Below are 15,817 nucleotides of genomic sequence, written 5' to 3'. Positions count from 1 at the left end.
GCATTGTGGGCCAGACACAACTTACTGCCATCTTGCAGATAGCACTCTCCAGCTGAGTGCTGTTTTGCTCCATTTGCAACATGTTTTAACAGCTATGAAACCTTAAAAAGTATTTGTAGCTGGCCTCTTAAAAACAACCCTAACCCCTACCTTTCATGACTTATGTACACCTTTTTCTAGCTCCCTCACAAATCCGGTTAAAAAACGAGACTGCCTTTTCTACCAGGAAGCACGGAGTACTCAGGAATAAAGAGAGTGCCATTTAGCAAGCTAGCAGAGATATCATGTTTGCATCCTAATGCAATTGCTAACATCAGGAACTAGCTCAAAGGACAATTTTAATAGACTTTCACAGAACTCCTGGGCTATATAAAATATCATTTAATTAACCCAGACAAATTCATATTTTTTCTTCATTTGTCCTTCCAGGCCTTGGTCTGTTCCCATTCCGTGAACACAGCACACAGCTTCTCTTCCACCAAGAACTGTGGGCGAGTTACTTCTTCCGCCACCCTCTTCCCAAGAGAATCATAGAGTTGTAGAGCTGGGAAACCCAAGTGCCATCTAGTCCATCCCCTTGCAATGCAGGAATCACAGCTAAATAAACCCTGTCAGATGGCCTCCCAACTTTTGCTTAAAAACTTCCAAGGAAGGAGAATGCTCCACCTCTCGTGGGATTCTGTTCCACTGTCAAACAGAAAATTCTCCCTGATGTATAGTCAGAATCTCCCTCATTTTAATTTGAATCCCTCCTTCCCTTTGTTGTTGTTGTTTAGTCATTTAGTCGTGTCCGACTCTTCGTGACCCCCTGGACCAGAGCATGCCAGGCACTCCTGTCTTCCACTGCTTCCCGCAGTTTGGTCAAACTCATGCTGGTAGCTTCGAGAACACTATCCAACCATCTCGTCCTCTGTCGTCCCCTTCTCCTTGTGCCCTCCATCTTTCCCAGTATCAGGGTCTTTTCCAGGGAGTCTTCTCTTCTCATGAGGTGGCCAAAGTCTTGGAGCCTCAGCTTTAGGATCTGTCCTTCCAGTGAGCACTCAGGGCTGATTTCCTTCAGAATGCAGAGATTTGATCTTCTTGCAGTCCATGGGACTCTCAAGAGTCTCCTCCAGCAATAATTCAAAAGCATCAATTCTTTGGTGATCAGCCTTCTTTATGGTCCAGCTCTCACTTCCAACGCATAATCCTCTTCCCCTTAAAGCCCCCCGTTTTGATGCCCACCCCTTCAGCTAAGACAGCATTTCGCTTCTCTTGCAGAGAAGACTGCACTGAAGGCAAACATTTGTTGCTGACAGCCTCTACGTACACCACAGGGAATGTTTATGCAGACCGCAGGCAGGTCACATGTGGGAAAGAGTGAACCTCTGTGCTATTTGCCATGAGTCCCAAGAAAGTGTTTGGAGGGGCTGGTCTGATCAGGGTGAGGGTCTGGGGGAGATCTAGGAGATGCGCAATGGCGGACCTGGGGATGGAACCCGGCCAGCTGCATCAGGACCCTGGGGGTCATCCAAGCTTTCAAGGGTGAGTCTGAGAGAGACAAATTTGACCACTGTGATTGGCAGAACTTGCACAAGTTACAGGTGCTTCATAACACCCGCTCCACATTTGTAACAACGCAAATCTTTCAGTGTGGCAGTGCCTGCACTTTGGAACTCCCTGCCTACTGACTGCACACTGTATACTTTTTTGGTGTACATCAAGCAGTGGATAGATTTTACGAAATAAAGTAAACGAGTGCCCCCCCCTGCACTTTATTGCTCCAGATGCATCCAGATTCCCACCACTCCAATTCTGCAAAAATAAAAATAAAATGCAGCCATATATAATCTATTATTTGATCGGGTTGCAGGGGAGAAAAGCACCAAGTTGTTTAAAAGACAAACCGAGTTTTTAAAATAGAATTTTAATTTTGACAAACGCTTTGGGTAATGCATGCTTACGCTGCTTTATCTCCCATACCTGGTGATTAAGTTAATTTATACTTAATGGAAGAGGGTCTCACTCTAATCTCCAGGCAGGCTCGACAGCTGCCTCTGATGATGGTATTTCTTGGGGCCTTTAAAGCCGCTTGCAAAGTGGAGGTAATGAAAAACTGGAGAGGTTGCTAAATTCACACCTGAAGGATGCTTGTAACACAGGGGAACAGTGAGTGATGCCACTCAGGCGAGGGGAAAGTCATTGTTGTCCTGGCTCTCACTTAAGAATGAAGAACTCAAGCTTGGGGGGGGGGAGGGGTTCCGTTATAAAAGTGTTATGCTGAGATCAGTGTGGTAAGCACAAAAGGGTTCAAAGGCTCAGCAGCTGCCATGCTATGTACTCTGTGTTTTCTTTTTGTATTATGTTGTGAACCAGCCTGTGATCTTCAGATGAAGGGTGGCATGCAAATTTAATTAATCATCGTCATTATCCTCAATAGTAACATCCTAGAGGTCCCGGGCCCCTAGGAAGTCAGATTAGCCTCAACCAGGGCCAGGGCCTTTTCAGCACTGGCCCCGGCCTGGTGGAACGCTCTGTCTCATGAGACCAGGGCCCTGCGGGATCTGCTTTCTTTCCACAGGGCCTGTAAGACAGAGTTGTTCTGCCTGGCCTTTGGCTTGGGATCAACTTGATCCCTTTCCCCTCTTTCGTTTTTCCTTTCTCCTTCTGTGATGGAACTCCTATTTGGGGACTTCCCTGGCTTTCTTCTGGCCCACGTAAGACCAGTCTGGATAGCTGGCCTTGGTGAAGACTTGATGTTTTCATTCCCCAAAAAGGTTTTTGATTTGAGTTCCTACTGAATGAGGCTGCATTTTAATGTTGTATTTTAATCTTGTTTTTTAAGTTGTATTTCAATCATTTTTATATTCGGTGTTAGCCGCCCTGAGCCCGGTCTTGGCCGGGGAGGGCGGGGTATAAATAAAATTTAATCATCATCATCATCATCATCATAATCCTATTAAACATCTGGTCTAACCTGCTGCAATGTTGGAATCACAGCTGAAGAATTCCGCCTCAAAGATGCTCATCCAACCTCTGCTTAAAAACCTCCAATCAAGCTGTTTTCCAGCAACTGGTATTCAGAAGCATGGCTGCCTCAAACTGATGGAAGAGCACAGCCATCACGGCTAGTAAAGGTAAAGGGACCCCTGACCATTAGGTCCAGTCGTGACCGACTCTGGGGTTGCGGCGCTCATCTCGGTTTACTGACTGAGGAAGCCGGCATACAGCTTCCGGGTCATGTGGCCAGCATGACTAAGCCGCTTCTGGCAAACCAGAGCAGCACACGGAAACGCCGTTTACCTTCCCACCAGAGCGGTACTCATTTATCTACTTGCACTTTGACGTGCTTTCGAACTGCTAGGTTGGCAGGAGCAGGGACCAAGTAATGGGAGCTCACCCTGTCGCGGGGATTCGAACCGCCACCTTCTGATCAGCAAGTCCTAGGCTCTGTGGTTTAACCCACAGCACCACCCGCAAGCCATAGTCCAATCCTCCTTAAAGCTATCCTTGTTGGCAGCCATCATCGCCTCCTGTGGGAGCAAAATCTGCAGTTTAACGATGCCCTGAATGAAGAAGTGCTTTCCTTTCTCTGTGCTGAATCTCCCAACATTCAGATTCATGGGAAACTTACAAGCTCTAGTCTCACGAGAGAAGGAGAAAAGCCGTTCTGCATCTGCAACAAATAAAATTGATGGAGGCAAATTCTGAGTGATTTATCTGAGAATGAAGAGACAAGAACTCTCTGCTGAAAGAGAGGAGGTGTGCAGTGCTACCCGAACGACTGTAAGATGCTGTAGCTGACAGAAGCTGTAGCCTGAAACAGCTGGAGGGGGGGCTACTGGGCTGGCAAAGGCTGGATTAAATCATCCCGCCAGAAAGGTGGGAACCACAGAATTATGGACTTGGAAGGAACCCCAAGGGTTATCTAGTCCAACCCCCTGTAGTGAAGGAAGTGCCAGTGTGGTGGTCTGGGCTGCTCTGCCAGGCTTTATTCTGATCAAACTATATTCTGCGGCAGAGAAAACAGCAACACCAGTTTCGGGGAGTGGAGCCAGGCAGAGCCAGCCTGATCACGGCACTGGGAGCCCCAAGGTAATACGGTTCATTAACTGCAAAATGTTGCTGCATATCCAAGGCTGAGAACTAAGGAATAAATTATGCTTGAAATGTAAGAGGCAGGGACAGCATTATCGCCTTAACTGTGTAAATGGGGTGGGGGGCAGGGAGGGGAAGCCTCCCCTTAATGCAGAAGAAACATCCACTACTCATTTATTCTTCCTCCTTTGAGTGTTTCTTGCTGTGAAAGAGATGAAGGCAGAATTTGCAGGAGAGGGCAGGATTTGCAGGAGGAGACATGGAGGCGGGGGCTTCTCCCCCTCTGCACAGAATACTTTTCTAATCAAACAGGCTCCAGAGGCAAATGGAACAAGGCTACATTCCCAGCACAAATTCTGATTCCAAGTTATTCCTCCTGTTGAGGCCAAGGAAGAGCCTTGCCAAAGGAAACCCAGTGCTGATCTAATCCAGCATCTGATTTCTAACGGCAATGAGCCAGCTACATCAAGCAGGTACGTGCCGGCAGGAGCTCTTTGCCTCCAAGCAATTGCTACTTAGAGGTAGATTGCTTCCGACAATGGAGGTTCTAATTCACCATCATAGCTGGGAGGCATTGATAAACCACGTCTTTCCGCAGGGCCTGCAAGACAGAGCTGTTCCACCAGGCCTTTGGCCAAGGCACAGTCTGACCCCCTCCTTCAGTAATCCCCAAAGAACTCTAGCCCCCCCCTCCACCTCTTTCCCCCTTTTCTTCCTAATGTCTCAACAAATGAAACTGATTTGTAAATGCTAAGTTGTGGGTGAACATATCAGATGACACAGCGATTCTTCAGACAGCTCTTGTTTATTCACAGGCCAGAACAGAACTGAAGTGAAGGGTTGAGCCAGCCTGCTTATATAGAGCTCAACTACAACGCAACAGTAACCACTTTCTGTAACTAGCCAATCACTGAACATCACTTTCAATTCCTTATTTGCATATGCAGACCTGAGTTAAAACTATCTACAGTAGCCCCCTGCTAGCCCAGGGTGAGAACTTCAGTACGTAACAGTAAAAATGTTACCGGGGGGGGGGGGGGGAATATGAGAGAGAGACATTGCAAACACTTTTGTAAGTCAAGAAAATATTTAGGGGGGGGGAATTCTAGCACAATGGTTGCCATTAATTTGATTTTGAATTGATTTTAGAATGAATTGATTTTAGAATGTATTTCAATTGACTGACTGTGATTTTATGTGATCTGTGTTGCTTTTATTGTTGTTCGCTGCTCTGAGCCCGGCTTCGGCTGGGAAGGGGGGGGGTATAAATAAAGTTTTATTATTATTATTTATTAAACAATTCTTTAAAAGCTATCTGAGCCATAGACCAAATATCAAAGTGAACCAGGACAGGGCAGTGGATGAGGGGAGGCTGCAGCTATCACTGCCTCCTGTGGAAGTGAGTCCCACAGTTTAACTATACACTGCACAAAGAAGGGCTTTCTGTTATCTGTCCTGAATCTTCCAATATTCAACTTCAGATCTAGCATTGTGAGAGGAGGAGGAGGAGGAACACTTTATTCTGCCCAGTGTGAAGCTACAAGGAGATCCCATTTGGCCTGTGGCCCCACAACCTTGATATGTCTCCCCACTGCCTCCAAATTTACTCAAGGAACTTCCAAACGCTCATCACAAGTCTTGTGGAATAAAAAAAAGGGAAGTGCAACATTTCTAAGTGACAGAAATGGGTGGCCAAAGAAGCTACTCTTATTATTATTCGTAAAGAAGAAGAAGAAGAAAAAGCCTCTCCCCATTTTTCTCTGGGCTAATTAGCACTAATAAAGCAAGACTCAAATATTTCCTTTTGACGCGACAGGGAAGCAGAATCATTAGTGCTGAAGGGAAAGAGCCTGGGAAGACGGGGGAAGGCACTTCAAAAGCTGTTTGGAGCGTATGCAGGCAAAAGTGATACACACAGCTTCCAATTAAACACTAGGCAGGCAGGCAGAATGCCTGGTGGCAGGGGAAAAAAGGAAGGAAAGGGAGCAAAGCCCCCTCTCCCTCCCCCATTTAAGCCTCAGAAATCTAACTTGAAGCATCATATTCTCCTCTGTGTACGCGCACACCAGACACCTTCTAAATAAACCGCCAGCAATTAAATCCTACTTCTGCAACGTTTTAATTTGGTAGTTTGCTGCGCCTGCAGAGCTGGCGACTCCACCCATCACTCACCCACCTGGCAGGAAGAAAGAGAGTTTTCAGGAGAGTGGACGCTTTCTCATTCAGAAGGGAAAATCCTGCATCTTTCCATGGGATGGTGGGGGGTGTGATAGGAATTTTGAGGTCTTAGATGTATGTTAAATGTTCATAAATGTACCAACCAAGCACGTACATAGAAGACCGACCTGGAACCATTTTGATTCCCAAACTGAGCACATGTTTTCTCTGCAAGGTCAGAGGAAAATGGAAAAGCCTCCCCATTGTCTTTTCCTTCACAAATCCTGTCTTAAGGGCACATTTAAGATATGAATAGGGTGTGGGCCTGTGACCTGGCTCAGGAACTAAGTATTTATCATTACAAAAGACTGGCCAGGCTCCCCAGGCAATCCAATCAAGCGACCATTAAACAGGTAACCTGGCAGACAGGAGGTAAACAAAGCACTCAGATTTCTGCTGTAGACCGCCCTTTCTATGATGTATGTATGATGTGTCTGGGAAATGGTCTTGAGCTCCACCCCTTCTGTGATGTATGTATGATGTATGGAGGGGTGGTCTTGAGCTCCAGGGAGAGAATTTAAAATGTCTATATAAGGGTGGGTACACCTGGGTTCTGGGTCCTCCTCCTTTCCTGCGTGTGAGGGGAGCACCCTGTTGCAACAGATCAATAAAGATCAGGCTTACTAGCTGCTTTGCTTCTCAATATTCTCTGCTTGGCCTCTGTTATTTTCTCCTACCAATGGGAAACCTATGTAAGGACTCTATATGGGCTCTTGGGTACCCCATAAGGGAAAAAGGGCAGATTTTCTTTACGACACGGTTGTCCAGGTTGGTGACCCATCACTATATCCTGAATTCCACAGCTTACCTTCCCTACACCTTCCAACATTCAGCTATTCGGATAACCCAGAGTCCTACTATTATGCAAGGGTGGAATTCCTATTCACTTTCTCCGCACGAGTTCTCATTCCTACATCCCTTATTGGTGATCCAAAAATAAATCACACTGCAGCTCCTGACAGATCTGGAAGCACTTTCAGAGAGAACTGAGATGCATGGTGCAATTGGGGGGGGGGGGGGAGATCAAAGCAGGGCATTATTAACTCAATGTAGAAGATAAACATCGCTAGGGAACAATACGCACCTTCTATAAAGGGCATCAGAATGTTTCTCTGAGCCATTAATTTCTCACGACTGTGAAAGGCTTTAGGGGTGGTATCTTTAAAATCCTTACTTTCATTCTGATGCTTCATTTGTTTCAATTGAGGAGGCAATTAGTGGCAAATCAAATCTATCCACACACAGCTTCACGTACTGGATAGTGGCGTATCAACTGCCTACAATGTCAACACAGGCCACAGGACTTTATTAGATCAAGGAAAACAGAATCTAAAATCTGTATCTATTCCCCAGAAGAGAAAAATCAGTTGGGGGGGGGCAGGAGAGGAGATTTTGGTCAAAGAAACAGTACAAAGGGATTTTATGCTAGAATTGTTGAGATCTAACTCATCTTGTCCTGGGGAAGATCGAGAGAGGAACCTCCAAGTTTGCTAGACTGTCCTTTCTGACCTAGCCTGTACTCAGTGGTGGCTTTTATCCCTCTCTCACCACAGTGGAACTCGTGGACCAACAATGAAACTGAGTGCTGGAATATTCAGCACAGATAAAAGGAAGGAAGTACCTCATACCTACGGGACCGCCTCTCCTGGTATGCCCCATGGAGGACCTTAAGGTCCATAAATGACAACACTTTGGAGGTCCCAAGTCGCAAGGTGGTTAGATTGGTCTCAACTAGGGCCAGGGTCTTTTCAGTACTGGCCCTGACTTGGTGGAACGCTCTGTCCCAAGAGACCAGGGCCCTGCGGGACTTGACATCTTTCCACAGGGCCTGCAGGATGGAGCTGTTCCACCAGGCCTTTGGCCAAGGCACGGCCTGACCCCCTCCTTTGGTAATCCTCACAGAACTCTAACCCAATGGTTGCCATTAATTTGATTCTGAATTGATTTTAGAATGAATTGATTTTAGGATGCTGTGTTACTTTTATTGTTGTTAGCCGCTCTGAGCCCGGCTTCGGCTGGGGAGGGTGGGATATAAATTATTATTATTATTATTATTATTATTATTATTATTATTATTATTATTATCATCATCATCATCATCATCATCATCGCAGAGCATAGCAAACCTGTGGAACTCACTCCAACAGGAGGCAGTGGTGGACACCAAAATGGATGGGCTTCAAATGCGGAGTAGACAAATGCATGGAGAAGGCTGTCAATGACTACATTCCATCTTCTTCACAAGTCAGAGGCAGGAAAGCTACCATATACCAGCTGCTGGAAGCCACCTGGGTGGGGTGCTGAGTAATCCTGTGGCTCATGCCATGCCTGTGTACTTCCCAGAAAAGGCATCTGGTTGGCCACCGAGAGAACAAGGGGCTGGACTAGACGGGCCACTGGCCTGATCCAGCAGCCTCTGCCTATGTCCTTTTTAAAAAAATGCTTTTTATTGAGTTTTCTTTAACACAAACAAAACAAAATAAATACACTAAATGTTCTACAATCCTATGTACACTTATTTTCTCAACGCTCTGTCGAGCACAGACTTCCTTCCCTCCCTTCAGAGGTTTTCATATTAATCTTTCATTTTTCACAGATTCTTAACATCATCCTGTTCATATCATAAGGTTTATTTTAATCCTAAAAAGGTAAAGGTAAAGGTACCCCTGCCCGTACGGGCCAGTCTTGCCAGACTCTAGGGTTGTGCACCCATCTCACTCAAGAGGCCGGGGGCCAGCGCTGTCCGGAGACACTTCCGGGTCACGTGGCCAGCGTGACATCGCTGTTCTGGCGAGCCAGAGCCGCATACAGAAACGCCGTTTACCTTCCCGCCAGTAAGCGGTCCCTATTTATCTACTTGCACCCGGGGGTGCTTTCGAACTGCTAGGTTGGCAGGCGCTGGGACCGAGCAACGGGAGCGCACCCCGCCGCGGGGATTCGAACCGCCAACCTTTCGATCGGCAAGCCCTAGGCGCTGAGGCTTTTACCCACAGCGCCACCCGCATCCCTTATTTTAATCCTACTAGAGCCTTTAAACCTCTGCAATTATTACGTATATACTCCAGAAATTTACTCCACTCACTTCTGAACTTTGTTTCCCCTTGGTTACAGATTCTGTGGGTCAGTTTTGCTAATTCCAAATATTCAACCATTTTTGTCTGCCACTCCATTAATGTTGGCATTTCCTGAGTTTTCCATTTTTGGGCTACTAAGATTCTGGCAGCAGCTGTAGCGTACATGAATAATCTCTGGTCTGCTTTTCTTATTTCATCTCCTATCAACCCCAGCAAAAATGCTTCTGGGTTGTTGTTTTTTTGGGCGGGGAAGTATATTTGAACAGTTTTTTCAATTCATTGTAAATCATATCCCAATTTCCCCCTCCATTTTCTCTGCTTATGTCCTTAACACTAAGGAGGACAGACGGGGGCGGCTCTTGAACTCATGCCCTGCTTGTGGGCTTCCGAAGAGGCATCTGGCTGGGCATAGTGGGAGATGAAACGCTAGACTTTAATCCAGCAGGGCTCTTTATACGTGTGTTTGATACTGGGGGGCAAGCTGCAAGCTGGGGTGGGCTTTCCTGCACCAGCATGAAACATACACAGTAATTGGCCTGCAGCCAATTTGTCTTAGCAGGGCACCCAGAAAGAGAGATGCTTCTATTGGCAGCTATTTCTGGAAGGATGACATTTCACTTTGCATGGTCTGTTGAGTTCTACCCAAGACTGTTTTGTGCCTGCTCGCCTCTGAATGGCGGAGGATTTCACAAGGGCTGCCGGAGTTCATTCCCCACCCCCCTGCCCCAAGCAAGGGAGTAATGTCTACATGCAATTTTCACACATTTTAGCCAGGATGAGAGGAGCAATTCCTCACCAGCCTGCCGTCAGGCCTTCAATCTGAATGGGTATGCAAATCTGTTGCTGCGGGATTTCAAGAGTCAAAAATATGTAGAACAGAAAGTGCAAATTACTAAAGACTCTTGGTTCTAATATTAGCTGGAGCGAGTATAATGAAAATGTATCATGGGTGGAAAGAGCGGCAAGGAAGGAGGGGAGCAGGACCGCAAAACAATCTCTACAGCAAAACTGATGCTTTAAAAAAAAATCATCTAAAGAGCTGGCCATTTGCAGCCCTTTAATGCAAGTTTTGTTTTCAGTTTTCAAGAATTTACAGATGCACATCTTACCATCTCGTATTTCCATTACAAATACATATCAGATTTCCCTCCCCCACTTTTATGGTTTCTTCTCTTATTTAAATTTTTAACCATGCATTTTCCACTTTAATCCATTTCTTAATTTTTCTACAATTAATCTTGAGAATACTTTTAACTGCTTGATTTAAGTTGACCCTGCCAATAAACTTAGTTGCATACCATGGTTTTTCACATATTCCACAAATATTCTCCACTCCTTAATATTTTCTCTCCTCTTGGTTTCTTTGCACTCGTTAATTTTGCCATTTCAGTATAATCCATCAATTTAACCAGGCACTCTTCCTCGGCTGGAGTAGCTTCCTCTTTCCATCTCTGGACAAATACCATTTGAGCTACGGTTGTAGCATTCGTAAACAAATTTCTAAGCTTCTTCAGAATTTAAAATGTGGGGGTTTGGGGGGAATTATTGGGTTGTTGTTTTTATTTTGATTATATATTTTGTGGTTTTATGTTTTGATTTTGTTCTGTGAACCTCCCTGAGACCTCTGGGTATAGGGCGGTATGAAAATTCAATTTTTGTTGTTGTTGTTGTTGTTGTTTCTGAACTCACTATCCTTAAAAGAAAAGTTTCTAGTTTTTTACTAAAAGTTATTTTAAACACTTTCTTCCATTCATTATAAACAATTTCTCAGAAAGCTTTTGTTCTCTTACAGGACCACCACATATGGTAGAAATTGCCTTCCTTTTCTTTACATTTCCAGCACAAATTTCATTTTGATTTATAAATCTTTGCATGTCTGCTAGGAGATAAATACCACCTGTACATCCTTTTCAAATAATTTTCTTTTGGTGTATAACATGCTGTGAATTTCAAACCAACATTCCATACCTGCTCCCATGCAGCCATTTCAATATTGCGACCAAAGCAAGACTGCTGCTGTGGCAGATAAGAGTTCATTCCGCCAAACATTTCAGTGGAGGGCTACAGAAGGAACCATCTCCTTTGCCTATCCCTTTTCACCCAAGCAACAGCATAACAGTACATTCTGAAATGCAGGTGCTGCTATTATTATTATTATTATTATTATTATTATTATTCATTGTTAGTCGCTGTATCTTCCCCAAAGCAACCCAAAGCAACTTGCAAAAACAACCCCACATAGATATATTAAGACCAAGGCAGGCAGAGAGAGAGAAAAAATGCATTTAAAACATTCCACCCACTTCTAAAAGCCAGAGATAGTTAAAGGCCAAAGGCCTGGTTATAGAGCTGTTTTTGCCTGGCACCTCAAGGTATGTAGTGAAGGCTCCAGGCAAGCCTCGCTGGGGCGAGCAATTCCACAAACATGGAGCCACCCCAGAAAAGGCCCCTTCTCAAGCTGCCACCCTCTGGACCTCTCACGGAAGATGCACACAATAGTAGTCCTTGTGGTACTGCAGTCCTGAGCTGTTTAAGGTTTTATAGGTCAAAACCAGCACTTTGAATTGGGCCCAAAAACTGTCAGCCAGTGCAGTTGGGCCAGGATTGGTGTAATATGCTCAAACCACCTTGCCCCAGTGAGCAACCTGCCTGCTGCGTTTAAGACCAATTGAAGCCCCACGTAAAGCTCACGGCAATAATACGTATAGTGGCTTTGTTTGTATCACAGCTGTCAACTTACAGATTTGAAGATAAGGGACCAGCAGCCTCGAAAATAATGGATCAGCAGCCAAAATAAGGGATTTTCAGAGCACAGGTATGTTCAACTTCTGAGCCCCTCCAAGCCAAAGGCAGAAAGCCTAGCCAGCAGCCAAACGAAGCCTCAAGCGGTGGTTCCCACAGCGCAGCAACCCAGCAAAGGGGATGCAGCAAGGAAAACCACCGTCACCTCTCCGCTGGGAAGCGCTGAGCAAAGGCGACTCCCCAGGCAACGCGGCCAATTTGATCGGCACAAGGCATGCAAGCTCCACCCCCCAGTTGTTCTTAGACTCCTTATTGGGTGAGCAACACAACCAAGCAACACAGTTGGAGCCTCCCTCCTCCCTGGCCGGCAGGGAGGGAGGGAGAGGAGCTGCTTCCTTTGAAACCAGGGAAATTTAAGGGACATCATCAATAAGGGACAGCAGCGGGACACAGCGCTGGGATAAGGGACTTTCCCGCCAAATAAGGGACGGTTGACAGCTATGGTATGTATGTCACACCTTAGGGGACACTAGCATGGAGGAAGGGGGCAACAGAATTGGAGGTGTCTGCAGACTCCCAATGAATCTCATGTTTCCATTAAAAATAAAGTTACTAGCCATTATGATTGCAGAGATATGCTTGAAAGTCAGTTTGCAAGGCCTGCTAAAATCGGAACTGGGATGTATTATGCAAAGCAGCAAAGGTTACAGAGAAGGTCATTTGTGCAGGTAGCAGAATCCGGCTGCTCCTGATGTAGAATTATGACTGCCTGGTCACTGAACTCTAATATGAGAAAGCAACTCCCTTCCGCAAAGAACAGACATACAATCTGATAATGGACATGAAATCAATACACACTTACAATGTCTTTTCCTTCCTTTTCTTGCGTGGGTCCACTAACCGAAGGGTGTCCCGGATGACAGAGACTTTGACTGCTTCATCAACAGGGCTTCGGATGTACTCAATGACTCCAGGAGAAACCTTGGATTCAAATAGCGTACAATGATGAATGACAAAATTCTCCCTATATCAGGTATGGGGAACCTGTGGATTCCCAGATGCTCTTGGACTACAACTTCCTTCATCCCTGACCATGCAACTGGCTGAGGCTGATGGGAACTGGAGTCCAATAGCTTCTGGTGGGCCAGAGTTTCCCCAGCCACAGTCTACAGTGTTGCATTGCTCCAAGCCTACAAAAACAAACACACAACAGAGGCACACTCACTGCTCTGTATTAGACATCCTGGGGCTACTTCCGTGCTGGGAACAGGCATGCTTTGTTCATACACTTTTATGGAGCTTCTGCACAACTGTGAGCAAAAGCTGCTTGTCTCTTATTTCTCCTGTTCAACTTCGTGTGTGTGTGTGTGGTGTTTTGCAGAGCCCAGAAAAATCCAACCTGTTATGGAATAGGTGAATAATTTCCCAGGGTGTAGCTGATCCATTGTACTAGATCTATTCAACCACTTTCCTGGCTGGTTACAGCCTGTATAGATTGCACTCTGGCCATTTTCTTCCTTACTAGGAGCGCAGTGGGAGGGCAGGGGCAGGCAGTACAATATGATTGCATTTAACTTGTGTGAATTCAACCATATGCAGTTGAAGGCAGGCTGGCCGGCTGGCTGGCTGGCTGAAATTCTGCAAGTGAGCTTCAAAGTTATTTTCACGCTTGTGGGTTTCCCTGGCACCAAAAGAGATTTCAAGCTCTCTGCCTTGCTGGGGAGACAAGGCCCAGTTCTGGGATACCCTTGCAATATCTCGCAGAGCCACCCGAGATCTCGCTCAAGCATCGCTAGCTTTCCAGAGCTGGCACACGGAGCCGTTTGCATTTAACATGTGGGATTTCATCCAGCAGACCTTGAACCACTTCAAAATGATACAAAGTTAGCAGGAATCCCAACATTAACAGTAGTAAATCCCCCAAATGTTCTATATTCTGATCAATATAGCTGCACACCAGCGTCCCAATGAGGTTACAATTTATTTATTTTTTAAAAAAGAATGATAGGGAAGGAAGACAGAAGCAAAAGCCATAGACGATGGATATTTATTGTTTGAGGAATTTATATTCTCCGGGCTTTTAAAAGTTTTAAAAAGCTGCTGCCTCCAATCTGCTTTTGCCTGTCTTCCTGCAAATGGTTTTGAATTTTTATTTTATGGCATGGTTTTACGGTGAATGGCTCCATTGGTTGTATGGTAGCGCAGGAATATTTAAAATCAACAAAGTGCTGCACTGTGCAAAATATGAGCAAGCCAGGGCTGAACTGATATTACCCTTGCTGGTACCTTTCCTGGGAAAATCAGAGGCTCACCATGTCAGGCTCCTATTGGAAGACCGGACAAACGCTAGAACATCAGCAGTGGCAAAGTTCTTATCGGTGATTGCAAGAACCAATGATCCCTATCTTTTGAACAAAATGCTTGTTTAACCTGGAGGTAGGCTGTATGAATTGTGCATTGCTTTGTAACGATTTGTGGGTCTCTGGACCGTAATAAAGATTGATTGATTGATTTGGTATATAAATTTCCCCTTGGCTTTTTTGCTGGCCCACTTAGGACCAGCATGGATAGCTGGCTTGGGTGAATATCTGATGTTTCTTCCCTTTATGGTCTTGATTTATGGGCTGCTACTAAAAAGAGGCTATATTTTTAGCCGTATTTTAAGCTGTATTTTAATTAACTGGTTCCCCCCCCCCCCTCTATTACGTTTTATTGTAATTTATATTCAGTATTAGCAGCCTTGAGCCCAGCCCTGGCTGGGGAGGGCGGGGTATAAATAAAATTTATTATTATTGTAATATTATTATTGTTATCATACTTACAGGACCGCCTCTCCCGGTATGCCCCACGGAGGACCTTAAGGTCCATAAATAGCAACACCCTAGAGGTTCCGGGCTCTAAGGAAGTCAGATTAGCCTCAACCAGACCCAGGGCCTTTTCAGCACTGGCCCCGGCCTGGTGGAACGCTCAGTCTCATGAGACCAGGGCCCTGCGGGATCTGCTTTCTTTCCGCAGGGCCTGTAAGGCAGAGTTGTTCTGCTTGGCCTTTGGCTTGGAATCAACTTGATCCCTCGCCCTCTTTCCTTTTTCCTTTCTGACTTCCCTGGCTTTTTTTCTGGCCCACGTAGGACCAGTCTGGATAGTTGGCCTTGGTGAAGATTTGATGTTTTCATCCCCAAAAAGTTGTTGATTTGAGTTTCTACTGAAAGGAGTACTTAATTAATGTTGTACTTAATCTTGTTTTTAAGTTGTATTTTAATCAATTGTTTTTACCTGGTGTTAGCCGCCCTGAGCCCGGTCTTGGCTGGGGAGGGCGGGGTATAAATAAATTAATTAATTAATAAATAAATTATTATTATTATTATTATTATTATTATTATTATTATTTTGAGGAAGGAAGAGTGGTGGCACCCTGAGGGGAGGCAAGAGCTGTTGAAGTCCACAGCCAGCTTCTGCCTTTCAGAAAAAAGTCTCTAAATAGCCTGGCTGAGGCTGAAGGAAAAGACTCACCTCTTTCTCATATTCAGTTCTCATGCTGGGATTAGCATTGACTTCCATCAATATCGGCTTCAGGTTTTTCATCAGAAGAATGTCAAACCCTAAAATCTTTAGACAAGAGACAACAGCTTTTTTTAAAAAAAAAGACATTTCCAAACTCCTCTATGCTGGACATTAAGCATATTCAGAACCAGCCCTACAGTTAATCT

The 15,817-nt window shown here is 45.2% G+C and overlaps 1 protein-coding gene across 3 annotated transcripts in view; it reads right to left on the bottom strand.

The window, feature by feature from the left end:
* The window catches only part of TTLL11 (tubulin tyrosine ligase like 11), a 69,547-nt gene that overhangs the window by 17,705 nt on the left and 36,025 nt on the right, over positions 1–15,817 (bottom strand). For all 3 annotated transcript variants that reach the window (XM_077922753.1, XM_077922754.1, XM_077922755.1), the window contains 2 exons: positions 15,621–15,716; positions 12,973–13,091 (listed from right to left, as the gene is read on the bottom strand). In XM_077922753.1, coding sequence (XP_077778879.1) covers positions 12,973–13,091; positions 15,621–15,716 — 215 coding nt within the window. The remainder of the gene's footprint in view (positions 1–12,972; positions 13,092–15,620; positions 15,717–15,817) is intronic.

Source organism: Podarcis muralis, chromosome Z, assembly GCF_964188315.1.
Source record: "Podarcis muralis chromosome Z, rPodMur119.hap1.1, whole genome shotgun sequence".
Taxonomy (NCBI): domain Eukaryota; kingdom Metazoa; phylum Chordata; class Lepidosauria; order Squamata; family Lacertidae; genus Podarcis; species Podarcis muralis.
This window is presented reverse-complemented; position numbering and strand designations above follow the sequence as displayed.